General features: G+C 52.0%; 1 protein-coding gene across 9 annotated transcripts in view; it reads right to left on the bottom strand.

Moving 5' to 3' along the window:
- Window positions 1–1,106: 1,106 nt before the first annotated feature.
- The window catches only part of AMPD3 (adenosine monophosphate deaminase 3), a 296,752-nt gene continuing 281,262 nt past the window's right edge, over window positions 1,107–16,596 (bottom strand). For all 9 annotated transcript variants that reach the window (XM_055548650.1, XM_055548652.1, XM_055548651.1 and 6 more), the window contains 9 exons: window positions 13,491–13,685; window positions 12,059–12,190; window positions 11,366–11,529; window positions 10,327–10,453; window positions 7,634–7,797; window positions 6,546–6,666; window positions 5,278–5,451; window positions 3,486–3,596; window positions 1,107–2,481 (listed from right to left, as the gene is read on the bottom strand). In XM_055548650.1, coding sequence (XP_055404625.1) covers window positions 2,305–2,481; window positions 3,486–3,596; window positions 5,278–5,451; window positions 6,546–6,666; window positions 7,634–7,797; window positions 10,327–10,453; window positions 11,366–11,529; window positions 12,059–12,190; window positions 13,491–13,685 — 1,365 coding nt within the window. In that variant the 3' untranslated portion in view covers window positions 1,107–2,304. The remainder of the gene's footprint in view (window positions 2,482–3,485; window positions 3,597–5,277; window positions 5,452–6,545; window positions 6,667–7,633; window positions 7,798–10,326; window positions 10,454–11,365; window positions 11,530–12,058; window positions 12,191–13,490; window positions 13,686–16,596) is intronic.

Below are 16,596 nucleotides of genomic sequence, written 5' to 3' on the forward strand. Positions count from 1 at the left end.
TTCCAACTGTGATCACAAAAGAAAGAGATTCACCCTAAAAAGGCCAGTTAGGTTGATAATGTAATAAAAGTGCATTGTGCTATAGAAAAAGGTATCTGAAAAGCATGCAGATCAGGTAAAATCCAATAGGTGTTGACTGAACAGACTGGAGATATATCCAGGGAAAAGGAAATGACCATGTGAGACTTTACTCATGAACTGTTACAGCAGAAGTTAGAAAAAAAGAGCAAAAGTTTCCCTTCGGGGTTTTGAAATCTTCAGTTCAAATTTTTTGCGTTTTCCTAGTGAATGTCATCCATATCTGAATCTTGATTCAGAAAAGATAAATTAGTAATTATTATTGATAGCTCTTCATGATGCCTATATCTTTTCTTTAAACTTAAAGATCTGCCTAAAATAGTTTAAAACTGTTGAGCCACAGCCCTAACAGACTTTATGTAATAATTAAATGCTTGAGACACATAAAATGACAATGAAGAACTGTAAAATACTTGTTATGTTCAGGCAAATGTATACAAATGGCTTTTTAAAAACGAGTGCCTAAAATAAATGCTCGGTTTTCATTCAGTTTCGTGGTTAGCTATAAGGTAGCATATGTTTGCCTTGTAAAAAGACTGTATTTATTGTTCCGTATGCTAAGTTGACCAGTGGAGGGAATAATCGTTATAAAGTAACAGGACAAGACAACCTAAAGCCAGGTAAGCATCTTCACAGGCAAAAACAGTGTTCTTCTAACTCTGTGATGATTCACAAGGGCTTACTCTAGTCTATATTTGCCCATAGAGATAGACAAGAAGGTCCTTGAGCAGCCTCTTGAGTTCCAGGAGCATACAACCTTAAAATATTTCCAAAAGAGGAGATTCATTCATTTTTATATAATGTACATTTATTGAGCACCTACTATGTACCAGGCCCTAGTAACACAGATGAAGAGTACATTGGTAAAGCTTAAATTCAGACTGGTCTTTAAAAATGCTTTCTACCTGGCCCCTGGGACCAGGTACATTCTGAAGAGGTCTGCATATTAGGTAAAGGAGAGATTTCACCTTGTGGTGGGGGGTGGGAAATGCACCAAGTTACAGTGGTAAAAAAAAATTCTAAATGTGTCAGGCCTGAAGGAAGAGTGGGGAAAGGACTAGATTAGGATTAGGGAAACCTAGTTCTGACCCTATTACTTACTAGAGCTGTGTGACCTTAATCAAATTTCACTTCTGTGGCCCTGACTGTTCATAAGTAAAATGATAATGGGGCTACAGTCACAGAATATTAGAACCAAAAGGAACAGAGGTCATCTAGTCCTGTGCTTTTCAAAGTCCTTAGTTCAAATGTAAATACACAGAAGCCCCAGTATAAAACCGATAAAAGCTGAGTCACCTTGAAGTAAAAGCAGCACCTCAGAGCCTCAACCCCCTTCTCATTCCCTGCCCTGAAGTGGTCCAGGAGCTGAGCTCACAACACCACTGAAAACCACTCATCTGATCGAAACCTTCACCTTTCAGATGAGGAAACCAAGACACAGAATAGGAGAGATGGCTGTGATATGAATATTTGGTTTCCTAAATATGAAGGGAGGAAGGCTAAATAAACAGTTTTTAAAACTCATTTAAAAAAAAAACTCAAAGAAGGAAGTTGTCTAATTCTTTCAAAGTAGCTCCTTTATGAAAGGGGGCTTTGGAGTAGATTTTAAGGCAGCCAGCCCATGAGAGGCTGAAATGAACAACTACCAACAAGCCAACAAGAAGACTATGGCAGAAAACCAGACTTCGTATCAGTGGGCACTGGACCATGTAAGATCCTGGCCCCTGCGATTAGCACTTTGAAGAGGAACATTTGGAAAATTAGGAATTAGTCCAGCTCCCAGATCCCCAAGGAGGAGTCACCATCTATTACTCAAAAGTATTAACAGAAATTGGCATGAAGTGAAGTGAAGTGAAGTCACTCAGTTGTGTCCAACTCTGCGACCCCATCAACTGTAGCCTACCAGGCTTCTCCATCCATGGGATTTTATAGGCAAGAATACCAGAGTGCGTTGCCACTTCCTTCTTCAGGGGATCTTCCCAACCCAGGGATCTTCCCAACCCAGGTCTCCCGCATTGCAGGCAGACACTTTGAGCCACCAGGGAAGCCACCGAAATGGGTATGTTAGACCTTAAAGTGAACAGTGCAACCAAAAATCACTAGTTTGAAAGTTCTTCAGTGGTATCGTCTCCATGGAGGAAAGTCCTAGTTTGGTATCTTGACCACTGTTAATCACGGCAGACTTGAAATTAAACCAAAAAGTTAAAACGCATGTCCAACGTTCAACTAGTTGGTCAGGGCTGTGATCTCTTCTGATTTCATGGCATCAGACAGGAAGCTGAGCTCGTTGCACAGGGTCTCGTATCGGAATGCCATCCGGATCTGAGCAACATTTGTCTTTCGAATATCATTTCCTTCAGGTCCTTCTTTATAGTAATTTTGTCCCAGAAATTTTTGCTTTTCCTATGGACCAAGAGAAATACAAATGAAACAATATACCTTATATTCACTTCCTATATCCACATGGCAGCTCAGACTTAGCCCACCAAATCAGGCTATTCCTCCAAAGCAGGTCCTCCATCAAGACATCTTGCCTCACAGAGCTGTTACAAAATTCCTCCTGCCTTCCTGTCCTCAAGGATGTCACCCTGGTAACCACATTCAGTCCCTTCATTTCTAACTGAGCTTTCCTTGATCAGAAAGACAAGAACTGTAAGAGCCGCTGGCAATGAAGAAAGCAAGGTGAAGGCGTGAAGATTCTCGAAGTCTCTCCCGAGAGCTGACAGACATGCCTGGGGACAACCAGTCCAGGGAACCAAGTCCCCACAAAATGAATCTTGAGCCTTACCTCTTATCTGCATCAGCGTCCAACAAGAGCAGCACCATGCAGCCCTCTCCCTATACCATTGACACTGCCCAGGGGAGCTGCCCAGGGACACAGACACCCTTTGGAGCAGTGGTTCTCAACCCTGGCTCCATATCAGAATCACCTAGACAGCTGTTAAAAAAAATGAGTGATGTCTGGGTCCCATTCCTACAGTTTTCTGTTCAATCTAGGTACTGTTCAGCTATTTGAGAAGCCCTGAGTGCTTATTATGTGCCAGAGTCTAATCTTGACCTCAGGGATGTAATGCTGAACTTATATTCTGGAAGGCAGGACAGAAAAACACATGACTACGTAACGGCAATGTAAGTAGTAATAAATGTTATGAAAAAAAGCAGACAAGGGATGGATAATGAGGGCAGGTGTGTGGCTACTATAGAATGAGTGATTGGGGAAGGCCTCTCCAAGGAGGTGACATGTGACCAGAGATCTGAAAAAAGGCAACAGAGCAGCCATGAAAATTTAGGAGTCTCCCCAGTGGTCTCCCCTAGAATGCGGCAGAGACCCTGCCTATTTCATCCACCCCCAGCGGCAGGGCACAGAGCAGGCATCTGACGTACGGTGTGGAAAGGATGAGGGGTACCTGATGCGAGAGGCCGCTCTGCAGCACACTGTTCCTGGCGATCTCACACAGGTCACACGTGCTCAGCTTCCACACTTGAGCCGCAATTGCGTATTCCTCCATAAGCGCTTCCTAGATTCCCCCCAGAGGAAACGTTAGATCGGAGTCTGTCCATTTCAACACTTGGACATCGCGGATTTCACCTTTCCTTAAGAACTGGCACATGGACAATAAAACAACATCCCCCTCCCCCTAAAATCACAAACTCCCAAGATCTTTTTTGTGTGAAAGTTCAGGTAACCAAAGACAGAGATATCAAAGAACAGCTACAGATTTATCTGTTGACCGGCACATGTTCATGTTCAAGGCCCTGCGCCCAGGACTAGCGGGCACCAGCCTGCTCTCCTGTGCCTATCTCCCTGTCATGCACACTTTTAATACCCACTCTGCAGCCTTGCTTTGTAGTCAACACTTTTTCTTAAGATTGTCCAAAATAAAAGTTAATCTGAGTAAAGTACTAACAGAGATGGAGCATTGATTATGAATGAGAAGTGATCAAGGGTCAGTAGTGAGACAGTGTAAGCCGAGGAGGATTTAAGCTTGAGCTGTGCGTTCACTTTGTTTTCTCAGCTGTGAAATAGCTCACATTTATCACAAGTCCTTCTCTCACCTCTTTGCCACATCACTGTCTCTGTATCCTAGGCAGTGGTTCTGAAAACACAGTCCCAGGATTCCTAAGGATCCCCAGGGCTTTTTGAAAGGTCCTCCCTTTTCCAACTATGTATTTATTCTGTGAGGCAAGATTTCTTCATGCACTTTGGTAAAAACAATTTGTCACAACAGATTGACTGCAGAAGCAGAGATGAGAATCCAGCTGTCTTCTATCAAACCAGACATTAAGGAGATTTGCAAAAATGTAAAGCAATGCCATTCTCTATTGTTATCGAAGTTTGTGGGAATATGGTTATTTCTCATAAAAATTGGTAACTGTGTTAACATTTCATGATTTATTAGTGTTATTTTTACATGAGTTAATATTTTTCAATTTAACACAGTTAATTTTCACTAGTTAGAAGGCACGTCAACCTCAGCTCTCTGAGAGCCTCAGTTTCTCATTATATAAAGGGGTCTTGAGATCAGAGGCTTCCCTGGTGGCTCAGTGGTAAAGAAGAACTCGCCTGCCAATGCAGTAGATGCAGTTTGATCCCTGGGTTGGGAGGATTCCCTGGAGAAGGAAATGGCAACCACTCCAGTATTCTTGCTTGGGAAATGCCATGGACAGAGGAACCCAGCAGACTGCATAGTCCACAGGATTGCAAAAGAGCCGGACACAGTAGTAACTGAGCACGCACACGTGAGACCAGAAGCTTGGAGCCTGTCCTAGAAGACCTAGGCACTTCTGTTTTCACTAATCTGTGGCTGGTCTCATCATTACCACCACATTTGTGCTGGTACACTGGTGACTGGTCCCCATGCATGATACCACCTTTCCCTTCCTCCTCGCTGTCCCAGAGATCCACAACTTCCTAGTAATCATAGTGGTAACAAAAATGATAGCTAACATTCTTAATACAAGTAACTCTGCCAATATTACAGAGCTAGGGAATATCAAAGGAAGGGAAAATGAAAGGCAAAGAAAAGAAAGCCTCATGGTTTCAAGAACCCCAAAAAAGGGCTTCTGGGAGGAACACTTTTTCCTCACCAGGAGCCTCCTCTTGTCTTCACTGGTCACCAGCGCCACCCTGAAGGCACTGTGTGCTCAGGTCCCTACCGTGGGAGGATGACAGCCCTCACCTTCCCCTCGAGTCCTCACCTTCGTGTAGTGAAACTGCATGGGATCATCGGTGGAGAGAGAAACATGAAGCCCCTTGTGCAGGAATTCCCTCAGAGGGTTTTTCGAATATTCGAGGAACAGACTGTTGTTGCTAAGAGGAGACATGGCAATGGGGATCTGAGCCAGGTAGTAGAGATACTGCAACACCGGACTCTGCAAAAGAACCACCAAACTCAGGGGACAAGAGCCAAAGGTGGGGAGCATTCACCAAGGGAAGCCAGGGCTCCAGGCAGTGTCTACGGGAGACCCCTGAGCTCCCTCCCAGGACTCTGGACCCCACCCTCTGTGTTCACCTCTCTCCTGCATCGGGGCCCATCCCTCCCTGGGACTGCTCTCCTGCCCGTTGTTGGAAGTGCTCCATCTTGGCTCCAGACCAGAAGCACAGCTTAGGGCAGGAAGGGCACCTGCCAGGTCCCAGGCTGACCCCAACCTACGTCCTCAGCTCCCCTCTCCCAGGCACTGACCCCAACAAGTCAGCCCTTGGAGATGCCCCACGTTTGTTGTTTTGCTTGACCACAAACATTGAGGTTGTCACTGTAAACACTGCAACTCCTTGGAGGTAGAAAGGGGCGGACATGACCGGGCTAGAGTGGTTCTCTGATGTAGCACCCACCCCACACAGAACCATGAGGCATGGCTAGATGCCCCCTAGGAACAGGGAAGGAGAGGAGTTTGAGCAAATATCCTTCCTATGGAAGTGAGTCAAAATATGGAGAAGACTGAATGCATAGAGTTCATGGTAACATTAGTTACACAAGCAAAAAGTCAGATGGATTCTGTGCAACAGCTGGAGGAGTGCTGTCCTTCCGCAGCCTTTAGGATGAGCAGCCAGATGTCATGTCACAGCACAGAAAAATGCTTGTGAAACAAAGTTAGGGGACGAAGAAGGAACTGTGTGTTATGATAATAAGCTGATTAAAAATATGCCCTGGAAAAAAAAGATGGGAATTGGAAATAATAACAAGCTAATGATGCTTTTTTTAAGTGATAGCAGTGAGGATTTTTTTTTCTATTTGTCCACTTTTTCAAAAACCTAAATTGGGATGGATTTGATCATATTATTTCATAATTAAATATAAAACCAAGAGACTACAGACAGCAAAGCCTAGAAGAAGAACCAGCATTTCTGCATCACTGGCCAGAGACTCCCAGGTGTGGCCAGAGTCCAGGCGGTCCCCACCCTCCCCAGAGGAGCCCCAGGGCGAGACTGTTACTGCACGGCAGGCATCTGTCAGGGGCCCGGTTACCTTCTTGAGGAGCAGCCCGTGGGAAATGTTGTCGGCAGTCAGGAAAGCGGAAACCAGGTGGGTGATGGAGCCAGCCTCCCCACAGTGAGGCCGGAACAGGAACGTGCTCAGGCCCCGCTCCCTGCAGGCATGAGGCTCATGGTGAAAAAGGACCCTTGGTCCACCTGCCCCAGTGCCCGTGGGCCTGCGCCGCTTGCTCAGGGCCCACTCCAGGGAAGACAGTCACCCATGGCTGGGTCAGCACAGCTGACACGCAGCACCCTGGAAACAACCTCTCCCCAAATCTGAGACCCAGGCCCAGAGCTCCTCAGAACCAAGAGATGCCATCTCCGGAGAACAGAGGGAGGGCCCAGTCCTCCATCCATCCTCTCCTCCTCTCCCCCAGGGCCTGGCAGCCCAGATTCAGACAGGCAAGGGCCTGAGAAACCATTGAGTCCAGACTCTGTTGTAAGAAGAGGGCAATCCCAGAGAGTGGAGCCAGATGTCAGAAGCCCCTGAGCAGGGCAGCAACAGCTGAACTAGAACTCCTGCCTCAGAAAGCTCAGCCCAGGACTCCGCCCCTGGCATCTCCTTTCAGTCAAAGCCCCACTCAAAGCCCCACACTCAGGAACTGGCGCTGGCTGAGGCCTCAGCCTCGTGACCCAGCAGGGGTGGGAAGGACCACTCAGCGTCCTGCCGCCTGGACCCCGCCTGAGTGCGTGCACTGGGGGAGCCTGGGCACAAAAGACCACCAGATGGAAGCTCTGAGGGCATGAACACAGTCTGTTTAGCCCCCTGTTATGTGTCCTGGGCCCAGGACAGGGCCTTCACTTGGCAGGTGCTGTGAAGTGTTGAATGGATGGACACATATGAACGCCATTGGTGTGGAGGTGAGTGAACATGTGTTGGAAGGTCATGCATCTGTAACCTATCAGGGATGGACACACACACATAGGTGTGGTGTGTGTATGGACACGTGTCCAGGCATGGGGGCTGGCCGCCTTGTATGTGTGATGGTGTCTGTTGCAGTGAGTGGGCCCATGAGCGTGTGGCCCTGCGGGTACAGGTCCAATGGCCACACAAGGGGTGCGCAGGGCCGGCTCACCCACCTGCGGAGGTTGTTCAGCACCATGATGTTGGCGTACATGTAGTACAGGTAGTAGCTGTAGGGTGGGTTCTGCTCGCTGGTCCAGACGTCTGGGCTGGGGCTCTTGTCCGAGAACATGTGGTCGCTGTGCTTGGACTCATCATCCACGCTGTCAAACCCCGTCACCTGGGCAGGAGGAGGGATCCTGCATCAAGCTGCAGCAGACGGGCCGCCAAGCGAAGCGTTAAAGGCCTTGGCGCCCAGGCCTCTCAGCTGGGGACCCCAGGGCCTGCCTGAGCCACACTTCTCCCAGGGATGGGGAGTGGGCACAGCGCCCCAGGCTGTCCCTCCAGGGTTTCCAGAGATACCCGGAAGCCAGTCTAGGGAGCACCAAGCCCCTGTGTGGCAGCAACAGTGAAGGGGAACTCAGGCCAGGCCAGGTGCAGGGTGAGGCGGTTGGACTCACCTCCCGTCCTCCGCTGTGCCATCAGCAGCAGTGACAACAGCTGTGAGGGGAAGGGGACAGGTGTTTCCATACACCTATGGGGTGTCAGGCCCTGCCTGAAGCACTCACCACACACGTCAGCTAACTCAGTGCTCAAGTGGCCCTGTGACGGCGGGCTTGGCTGAGAGCAGAGCAGGGCTGGTGAAGGCACTTGCCCACGTGGGACCACCAGCTGAGCCTAAAGGGGCTCGGGGTCTGCACTCTTCGGGGCTGCAGGTGGAGGATGCCCTGGGGTGGCCACGAGAAACCCACTGGGATGCCTCACAAGCAGGCCAAGGTGGGCGCCATCCAATAGGGCTTCTTGGGAGGCTGAGCCCTGACTCCTGGAGCCTGCCCTCTGAGCAGGGTCGGAGCAGCTCAGAAGACACCCTCCCCACAGCATACTCACACCTGACACTGGGCCCGCCCTACACTCCACGGGCCCACCCGAGGCACCAGCCTCTTGCTGTCACCTCCTCCCAGAGGTCGGGCCCTGAGGGAAGACGTACCTGCGAGGACTTGGCTCCCAGCCGGCACGCAGGGCCACTTGGATCCCATCACTCGGCCCCAGCAGTGCTTTGGGAAGGGGCCCCTGAAGGACAGGCCCAATCTGGGGGGCTCCCAGCCCAGCCCCAGCCAGGTCTGCCTGTTCCCAACTGGGCAGTAGAGGCCCAGGGGAGCAAAGAACCACCAAGGTCTTGCCTGAATCTTCTCTGTCAGAGTCACATGTCAATGGAAATGACGGTCCCCACTGCAGCTCTCAGCATGGCCTGGACACATCTGGGGGCTAGAGGGACCTCGAGTTCTGCGCTGTCTGCACTCACAGCTCCATGCTGCTCCTGAACTCTCAGGGCCCAGCATGGGGGCAATGTCAGCCCCTCCCCTGAGCTCTGCATCCCCCATGCAAGGCCCTAAACTGGACATCCCAAGAGCCTCAAGCACAGAATCTGTCCAAACCCCAACTCCTCCTCCTCTCCAGCCTCCCCACTCCTCACACAGCTGGCAGTGACCTCCTAAAGGCACAGCACCTGCTCCCCTGCAAAACCAGGCACCGAGGGCCCCTCCAACTCCTTCTCTCACTCACCTGCAGGCCATGCCCACGCCCCATCTGTTTTCCAACTGCACCCACCACCTGTATACCCCTCACTTTCCTTAATGGGAGGCAGGATTCTATGGGATCGATGACACTTGGGTCAGGACCCTGGGTATGAATTCCAGTCCTGCCCCTTTTCAGCTCTGTGGTCTCTCAGTTTCCTGGTGTGTACATTGGAGCTAGTAGCTTCACAGGACTGCTGCAAGGATTAAGTGAGATAATCCACAGTGTCTGAACACACAGCAATGCGTAATCATGCTGGCTCCTACCAGCAAATGATGTAGTCTTGAGGGTGAGGCGAGGTCGCGGCATGGCGTGGATCACCGCGCGGGGGGCCGTCAGTGTGAGCTGCCACTACTGCTTCAAGCCCCCTTCGCGTCTCTACTGCTGCAGCAGGCCCCCACCTCCAGCTACCTTCTGTTCCAGGGCTTTCCTCACTCAATAGCCTGCTTGTTGATGGTCTAAGACATAAGTTCAACGCTGGCCCTCCGCCTGTTCAAACTTGCCAGCACCCCCCAACCCTTCCCCGTACAGATACACTCAGCCATCCCTCCACCCCTACCTCTTCACGCTGAGCCCTCTGGGATCTTCCCTGCCTCCCTCCCTGTCAGAAACCATCCACACCATAACCTGCAGTAGGCACTGAACTTGCCCCTCACCGTCTGCAGCCCCCTTTGTTCTGGGTACCCAGAGGGCGGGACAAGCTCCTGCCCCCCTGATGCCCTTCCTGCCCACCCTTCTCCCCTCTCCCACAACTAACCAGATAAACATATTTTGTGGGGCTCAACCAAACAAGGTGTGAGGACCACTGGTGTCCAGGGGAAAGCAGGAGTCTGGAATGTCTGCAGCTGGGGCAGGCCCGGTCCTTTCACCCCGCCTGGCCAGGAACTGACTCTAGTCTTTCTGCCCCGAGGCTGCCTTCCCAGCACCCCACCCATGCCTGCAGGGCCACCCCAGAGGAGAAGGGAACTTCCCTTCTCTGCAAGAAGCTTGTTATTCTAGAAATTCAGCTTCTTAGGGTGGGACACTTCATGCCTGGGGCACACCAGTGATCTTGGAAGCTAAGCTGATGAAACTTGCTGGGAGTCTTCTCCTCCCTCCCCTCTGGGCACATCACCTGGGCACCACCCATGCTTACGTATTTGAGGAAGAGGTGAAGCTCTCGGTGATCTTGAGGGTTGATGGTGGCCTCGAAAAGGGGCAGGAAGATATTCTCCAGCATCTTCCCAAAGCTTGGCAGCAGCTTCTTTAACCTAAATATGTCACTGGGGGAAAGCGAGACTTGCCGATAAAGCTGGTTCCAATAGCCCCCTCGACCTGTCAGAGACCACCCCGGTCCCTTCCTCAGGCAGTGCAAGTCCCCACTTAAGCACCCAGGGCAGGGTCAGAGGTGGGGCTCCAACACAGATCCTCCCCTCCTCGCCAAGTTCTGCAATACCAAGCACTGGTTGGCACACTCAGCACCTACCCATGCCCATCAGTGAGTTTTCTTCAGCTAGAGGCCACACTGGGAGGGGGGCACTGGGATTCAGGCTGATCTAACTCCCTGCCACTCAGCTCAGTTCCCCTAAACCACAAGTCCCAGCCATTCCAGGGGCCCTATATTGCCCAGACTGGAGAGGACAGGAGTAGTCTGAGCCATATCCAGGCAGTGGGCCAGCAATGTAGGCCCCCATCAGGTTATGCAGACTCCCAGCCTCACCCAAAAAGATAGTCCATCCTCAAATCACAGTGACAAGAAGATGGGCAGTCGTTCCCACCAGGGCTTCCCAGGTGGTGCAGTGGTAAAGAATCAGCCTGCCAATGCAGCAGACACAAGGGACACGGGTTCAACCTGTGGGTCAGGAAGATCCCCTGGAGAAGTGCATGGCAACCCACTCTAGTATTCTTGCCTGGAAAATTCCAAGGGCAAAAGAGCCTGGTGGGCTGCAGTCAATGGGTCGCAAAGAGTCAGACATGACTGAGCAACTGAGCACAGTTCCACCAGGCCTTTGCGATTATATGTTCCTCAAAGAACAGTGTGGAAGCATCACAAGGTATCTGTGCAGACCGCCCCTCTCTGTAGGGGAGTCCCAGGGGCGCTAGGCCTAGGCTGGCACTGAAACAGGCTCAGCAGATCCTGCGGGACAGGCTGGCGACCCCAGAGGACACGGGGAGACAGCAGCTGCCTCACTTACTAGATCCGGGGCACCTGGATGATCCAGCGCATGTTGGGCGAGTAGACCTTGTGCTGGATGAACCAGCGGGCCAGGTTGGGCCACTCCTCGGGACTGCGGCCGTAGATGGAGAGCCGTGGCTCTGAGTACTGGTACTTGCTCTCCTCCAGCTCCCGGGCCACCTCCTGGCACCAAGAAGAGCTCAGATCAGCCCAAGGGTTGAACCTGGGTTGACCCCAGCAGCAGACCCTGCAGCTCCCCCAGCCAGCAGCTCCCCGGCTCAGAAGGCCTGATCTACACCTCTGTTAGCACTCACTCCACCCTCGTAGGGAAGAAAGCCCTGGGCTTGCACAGTCACTCGTGTGACTAGAGGCCCGGGGGCAGAAGCGTCACCAAACAGAGCGAACCTGTACCCCGTGCAGGCTGCAAACACGCAGAGCAGCAAGCCTGGCTGTGGAGGGCAGCGCTGGGACGGACATCTTCCCCTTCCTCTTGCCCACAGTCAGCACAGTCCATACACAGCACTTCCTGCCCACCCAGAAGCTGGCGGCCAGGGCCACAGCACTGGGCAGTGGGCGCCTGCCCCTCGCCTGAGCTGGATGGACAGGGATTCAGGAAGGGGAAAAGGACAGGAGCCCCTGCAGGCCCCCATCCCCTGGATGCAGATGCTGTTGGGAATCCAAGGAGGGCTTGAGATGCCCAGGGCTCACTCACCTTGACCATCCGAGCGAAGTACTCTCCTCCTAGGTAGTTTTCTGTTTTCAGATACAGGTCTCGCAGCTCGCTGGCCCCCACAGGGTTGTACTTGGAGTTGAACTTGTCAAAGCGGTGGAACGTCTGCCGGCCCTGGAGAAAGAGACATCAGCCAGCTCACCACGCTATCCTGCAGCCACCAGACACACACCTCCAGCCGTTACAATGTGGCCTCCACGAGCCACACTGAAAGGCACCTTCTATGCCACTTCATACATGGACGCTTGGAAAGTCCCAGGGCCGGGACCACACATCCTCACTCAGTCAGCCCTGGGGTCTGTCCCTGAGACCCTCTGTAGAGCAGGGTCAAGGTCCTCGTGCTTCTAGGAGCAGGGCTAGCTGAGCGAGCAAAGAATACTGAGCCATCCGTAATAACGTGTGCCCTACTACTGCTTGGACTGCATAAGGCCCTTTCTCCACATCTCCTCATTCAATGTCTGCCTTTAAGATTTTTTCACTGTGGTGAAATGTATACAACACAAAATGTGCCGTCTTAACCATTTTTAAGTGTACATTCACACTGCTGGGCAGCTATCACCACCATCTGTCCCCAGAACTCTTTCATCTTACAAAACTGAAACTCCGTCCTCACAAAACAACTCCCCACGACCCCTCCCCCAGCCCACGGGAACCACCATTCTCCTTTCTGTCTCCATGAGTTTGCCTGTTCCAGATGCCTCATACATGTGGAATCATACAGTACTTGTCCTTTTGTGTCTGACTTCTTTGATTTATAATGTTTTAAGGGTTCATCCGTGGATGTAGCAGGTTATCAGTACTTTATCCCTTTTCAGGACTGAATAATATTCCAGTGTGTGTATGTATGTGTGTGTGTGTACATTTTGTTTATCCATTCAAGTGGTGATGGACACTCTTTGGCCACTGTGAATAATGCTGTGATAAGCACTGATGTGCAAGTATCAGTTTTAGTCCCTGGGGTCTATACCTAGGATTGGGATTGCTGGAATATATGGTAATTCTATATTTAACTTCCTGTGGAGCAGCCATACTGTTTTCTATAGCAGCTGCACCTCCATTTAGTACTTTAATAACACTGCAATGTCATTAAGGCACGTGGTAGTCACCACGTTACAAGCAAGGAAATAAAAGCTCAAGTGAATTACTCAAAGGCACTTAATTAACTCTTATGTAGCGGAAATGGGAGTTAGAAGGGGAATGTCGCTGACTTCAAGTCACACCCTCTTCTCCTCTGTCCCAAGGCTGCTTCCAGCCCTTACTCTCTGCGGACAAACTGCCTCTCACAGTTCCCACGGCTGGAAGAGAAAGAGATGCCTACACAGCCAGCCCCTCTCCAAGACCAATCGTGGCTGCTTTCCAGCAGGCTGAGTCCTCCACCAGGACTGCGTGAGGCCCTGGGGCCGAGCCCACTCACCGCATGGACGTCCAGCGAGTCCACAGTGAGGTCGTACGGGTCCATGTGCAGGCTGTCGAACACCTGCCGCAGGGTGATCTTCCGGCCCCGCTTCTCGGCCACTGTCCTGTCGGGCTCCGTCTGATACGTGTGCTTGATGAAGCGCAGCAGGTGCTTCTGGTTCATGCAGGCAGCTGCATGGATGTGCGTGTCCACCTGCGACACAGGCCCCAGCATGTGAGCCGAGCCGCCTCCCTCGGCACCAAGAACCAGGACCCCCGGGCTTCGGTGTTGAGTGCAGAGCCTCAGCACCTCCCCTGGTGCTGGACCGCCCCACCCCATATCTCTTCTAGAACTGGGCTTCCCCACTCTAGCCTTGCTGCCCAATCGATCCCCCTTCTTACAGCATCAGGAGACCTTTTCTAAGTACAGTTCAAATCTGGCCATTGTCCCTGTTAACACATCAGTGCTGCCCAACATTTCAAGATAACGCCCAAGTTCCTTAGACTGGGATTCAAGGCTTACTTTCAGTCTTAAGTCTCACCTTGCCCTGCTCTCTGCTCCAGCCAGGACACCCCACTTACAGGTACCCAAGGAGCCATGCTATTCCTCAGCCTGGATGTCTTCCTTCCTCCCCACCAGTCTCATCCACTTGGAAGTCTTCTACGACCTCCTCCACATAGAAGCCCATCCTGATCCCCCAAACACAACGAGCTAGTTTTCCCCTTGTCCAACCTGGAGCCCTGGCACAGACACTCCTGTCACTGTATGTATCCTCCAGTCCTCTCTAATAAGTTTCTATCTACTTCATCATTAGACTGGAAGCTCAGTCCTCAAGGACAGGGGCGTGTCTGTGCACTAAGTCTCCAGTGCCTACCCCAGAGCCTGGGATGATGTAAAATCAATGGACGGATGAACGGACCAATGAACAAGTATGGGAGGTTCCGACCGTTTCAGTGATATCCACCTCCTCCTCATAGAACCCCGAGGGCTCATGTAATGCCCCGCAAAATCCCACACTTGCCACTGACCTCTCTTAGAACCCCCAGAGTATTCCCCTCAGCCACCAGCCCTAAAGAAACAGAGCCCTGGCTAAGCTGAGGGATGGCCTGAAGTCACAGTGGGCATCCTGACCCTCTTCCATAAACCCAAGGGGCCTGCGGGAGGTCCCAGGGAAGGTGGCAGTGACCTCACAGGCCAGGGTGCTGCCAACCACTAGCCCACACTCTGCAGTCCCTGCTGTGGCCAGCTGGGCAATCTGCCAGGGCTGGGGTGAGGAGGCGGCTGACTTCAGGCCAAGGAATGTGTCCACAGCTGGCCAGGCATCTCCGAGCCATGCCAAACCTGACATCCAATCCACTGAACCTCTGTGAGCTTTCCACCAGCCAGCCCCTGTCACCGGCCACATCACTCACTCCTCAGGGCCTTCCTGCCTTTAATCCCGTCACTCCTACTACAAATACAGACCACTGGGCATCAGAGAAACGAAGCACCAAAAGTTAAAACATCACCCAAAGCTCAGGCCCTTCAGGGACAGGCTGGGCTCATGGGGGAGGCACAAGCGAAGGTCAGCCGGCCTCAGCTCAGCCGTCCAGACACAGCTGGGCTCCACCACCTCAGCATGACTCAGCACATTCTGGGCTTTCTTGCTGTCCTCCGGCATCCCAGTGACACACCGCAGGGGGTGCAGCCTGTGCTTACCCCCATGAGTCACAAGGTGAGGAAGGAAAACAGCTGCACAATCCAGGAAGCACGGGATCCGAACTTCAGAATTACCAGGGTGATTATTTTAGGAACAAGTAAGACAGCCTGTAATCGGAGGTCAGCACTTTCAATTCACTGGAAGATCCAAGAGCATTCCTTGCTTTCACCTAAGATCTGGGTCTAAACAAACAGTGGTTTCTAAATGGGCTGGCCAGTACCTGGCCTCTAAGCCAACACTATTTCCACATCTATAGTGAAAGTCGCTCGGTTGTGTCCGACTCTTTGCAACCCCATGGACTGTAGCCCACCAGGCTCCTCTGTCATGGAATTCTCCAGGCCAGAATACTGGCGTGGGTAGCTGTTCCCTTCTCCAAGGGATCTTCCCAACCCTGGGATCAAACCCAGGTCTACCGCACTGCAGGCATCCACATCTTTACCAGCTGAGCCACCAGAGAAGCCCAAGAATACTGGAGTGGGAAGCCTATCCCTTCTTCAGGGGATCTTCCTGACCCAGGAATCGAACTGGGGTCTGCCACATCCATGGCAGACATCAATAATCAACTACAGCACCCTTCACTAAGCTTTGGGAATAGCCTCAGGTAGCCACTACCCATTGGTCAAGTTTGGCACAGAAGATGAAACCTGTTTGCTCTCCATGATATGAAACTTAAACCAAAGTGGGTAAGGCCTAATCCTACCCCACTGCCAAGCAACAAACACACTCAGCCCCTTGTTCTCAGCTCCGAGCTGAAAACAATCATCTCAGTTACACACACCTGCTGGTTGGGCCTCACGGTGCCAGGACCCAGGATCTGCTGTGATGCTGCAGGTAATTTCACAATACCACCCACACTGACCCATGGCCACACACAGCTCCTGCCTCAGAGCAGGGCCACCACGACACTGAGAGCCACTTGGAAGTGAGGAGGCCACCTCCCAGCCCATCCTGGACTTCAGAATCAGCTCTCCTCCCCTCGCAGAGAATTCCAGGGTAAGAGCAGTCAGCACCCAGGAGACAGGGAGGGGCAGGCACAGCCTGACCTGGAGCAGACCTTGGCCTGTGTTTATGGATGGCTGTGGAGCCAGAGTGCAGCCCAGCACAGCACTCAAAGAATCTCCATTCAGAGAGTACACAAACCCCCAGATTGACAGAGAACTCGAGGTTTGGCTCTGGTATGTAACCACAGCCCCCACCCCTGTCCCCAGGACTCTCACCCACAGAGGGGCCAGAGAGCAGCTGGCCAGCCCATCAGCACCCACAGGGGCCCTGCTTCAGAAGCAAACGGAGCTGGTGCAGTCAGCAAGGACACTGCAGGAGGCCAGCCGGCCCTGAGAATGCCCATGTGCGGAGGGCAGGCTTGCCCAGAGCTGGGCGAGGAGTTTCCCTGGACACCCATCTAGGGTGAAGCGTTCACGGAGGCAG

This window comes from Bubalus kerabau, chromosome 15, assembly GCF_029407905.1.
Source record: "Bubalus kerabau isolate K-KA32 ecotype Philippines breed swamp buffalo chromosome 15, PCC_UOA_SB_1v2, whole genome shotgun sequence".
Classification (NCBI taxonomy): Eukaryota; Metazoa; Chordata; class Mammalia; order Artiodactyla; family Bovidae; genus Bubalus; species Bubalus kerabau.